This window comes from Buceros rhinoceros, unplaced genomic scaffold, assembly GCF_000710305.1.
Source record: "Buceros rhinoceros silvestris isolate BGI_N320 unplaced genomic scaffold, ASM71030v1 scaffold22370, whole genome shotgun sequence".
NCBI lineage: Eukaryota > Metazoa > Chordata > Aves > Bucerotiformes > Bucerotidae > Buceros > Buceros rhinoceros.
The window spans coordinates 9752-10754 of record NW_010390458.1 but is presented as its reverse complement, the minus strand read 5'-3'; the positions used below and the strand labels follow the sequence as shown (position 1 = coordinate 10754).

Genomic DNA, 1003 nt, shown 5'->3' with positions numbered 1-1003 from the left:
ATGTATTTTTTTGGAGAGGCCAGCCATGTCGGAGAGGCAGCTGTCGATCTTGGCCTGCGCTTGCTCGCCCCCGAAGCCTTGGCTGAGCAGTTTGCTGCAGTCACTCTGCAGGGAAGAGATCCACCAGTGAGCTGCAAATTAATGACGTGGGCAGTTTCTATGCCTGTGCGCTGCCGAGCTCTGGCTGTCCCCCAGCACGCTAGGACAGGCGCCAGACCCTCGCCCGCCCCTCTGAAGGCAGAGGCTGCTGGCTCCAGCTGGGGAGAGGACAGCAGGAAAGGAAGCCAGGGGCTATTTTGTCCTGCACCAGAGAGCCACAGCCTCTCAGTGATGTGCACGCTATTCCACTGGCTCCCAGCCTGTGCCTGGTTGGCCAAGCTGGAGGAACGGGTATTGCCAGCTGTTGTTATCAGCTGGAGATTGCTCAAAAATTGCTTTCTTGAGGCTGGAAGGCAAAAATTTCAGGAATGTAGGCACAGCAGAAAGTCCACATGGTTTACCTGACCCCCTCCAAGGAAGGATATTACACATGTGATTAAGGAAAAAACAGTAAAGAATCCAGACCACACCTCCAAAGTCTTCTTCAGGGTCATGATGTTTTCGCTGCAGACTTCCACATTGTTTAAGGTCACCTGGAAAAAAAACCAACAAAACAAACCCAAGTAAAATTCACTGGAATTTCCCAGCACCTCAGCCCCAAGTCCCCACGTTCCCTCCGTGCCCTGCTCACAGTACAGGCTGAAATCCCAACACATAAGGGATAGAGGTGCTACCGTCTGCTCAAAGCATTGCAGATTCGGGGAGCTGCCTGAAGCTGAACTACAGGAACGGCGCACGTGTGCTGAACCTGCAGCTAGGCCAAAGTTTGAGTCAATTTACTCCACTTCTTTTCTTCATCGTTCTGTCCACAGTGTTGCGGTGAAGCCCTACTTGTGGGTGACTGGTGGAAGACAGGAGGAACCCCCAACTTTATGGGACAGCGGCATGAAGAACAGGTCAGGAG

The 1003-nt window shown here is 52.8% G+C and overlaps 1 protein-coding gene across 1 annotated transcript in view; it reads right to left on the bottom strand.

Annotated features, from left to right (window-relative positions):
• Nucleotides 1-1003, bottom strand: part of COG4 (component of oligomeric golgi complex 4) — a 14000-nt gene that overhangs the window by 3429 nt on the left and 9568 nt on the right. Inside the window, exons 12-13 of the mRNA XM_010137981.1 lie at nt 570-632; nt 28-105 (exon numbers count right to left, since the gene is read on the bottom strand). Of these exons, the coding sequence (XP_010136283.1) occupies nt 28-105; nt 570-632 (141 nt within the window). The remainder of the gene's footprint in view (nt 1-27; nt 106-569; nt 633-1003) is intronic.